Source organism: Penaeus monodon, chromosome 23, assembly GCF_015228065.2.
Source record: "Penaeus monodon isolate SGIC_2016 chromosome 23, NSTDA_Pmon_1, whole genome shotgun sequence".
Lineage (NCBI taxonomy): Eukaryota > Metazoa > Arthropoda > Malacostraca > Decapoda > Penaeidae > Penaeus > Penaeus monodon.
The window spans coordinates 14,848,067-14,848,931 of record NC_051408.1 but is presented as its reverse complement, the minus strand read 5'-3'; the positions used below and the strand labels follow the sequence as shown (position 1 = coordinate 14,848,931).

General features: G+C 44.5%; 1 protein-coding gene across 1 annotated transcript in view; it reads right to left on the bottom strand.

Moving 5' to 3' along the window:
* Positions 1-6: 6 nt before the first annotated feature.
* The window catches only part of LOC119588356, a 5,249-nt gene continuing 4,390 nt past the window's right edge, over positions 7-865 (bottom strand). Inside the window, exons 4-5 of the mRNA XM_037937039.1 lie at positions 478-575; positions 7-241 (exon numbers count right to left, since the gene is read on the bottom strand). Of these exons, the coding sequence (XP_037792967.1) occupies positions 82-241; positions 478-575 (258 nt within the window). The 3' untranslated portion in view covers positions 7-81. The remainder of the gene's footprint in view (positions 242-477; positions 576-865) is intronic.

The window sequence follows — 865 nt, the reverse complement described above, 5'->3', positions numbered from 1 at the left end:
TTCATTGTTCCGTGAACTCAACGAAATCAATATCACAATCATTCAGTGTTCATTCCCACCAACAGCTCCCTATAACACCTTTTACAGCTCGTTCTTCACGTTCTTGTTCTTGAGGAAAGGCACGAACGACGCCATTTGGATCACGTTATAAGGACAGTCAGGGAACGCCCGCTTGCAGTCCCCACCCGACAAGCCAGTCAGAATGGCGCTGGAATAGCGTTGCTGGTGCTGCATGTGTGGCCTGAGGGAAGGAAGAGAAAGATAAGATTAGCAGGTGGTTTGGGTGACAGCTGTTATGACAACGAGCATATGATGGTGAAAGTGGTGAGAGTAAGAGCCAGACAGTGGGAAGTTATATAAACACCATTCGGACAATCAACAGGGGAAATAACCCGGAATTAGTGGTAATAACAAAGACAGTAGCAGTAGTATTAACAGCAATAAAACAACGACAATACATGATGGGAAAAAACGTACCCGACCCATCCGTAGGCTTCCTGGAGGAGCGGAGGAAGACGTGCCACCTGGGTATGGACGTGGCACATGAGGCGCTGGCGGCACTCGTCTCCTGGCACCTGTAAAGGGATAGTGGGCGTCTTAAAGGTGCCTGTGTCTAGTAAAGGGTAACTAGGCCTAGATTAGGCTCCCTATTGCTGTAAAGGCGTTTTTTTGCTTTGTAGACTTCCTAATAAATCTTGTTCAGAGTATATGCAATATGGGAAATCTTTTTCTCATCAATACATGCCTTGGAAAGGGATATAGGTGTCTGATAGATTGTCTCTTCTCCAAAGCATTATCGATTTCTTATTTAAAGCATTATCAAATTCCTTCTTACCATAATGTATATCATAATTACAATGGTGCT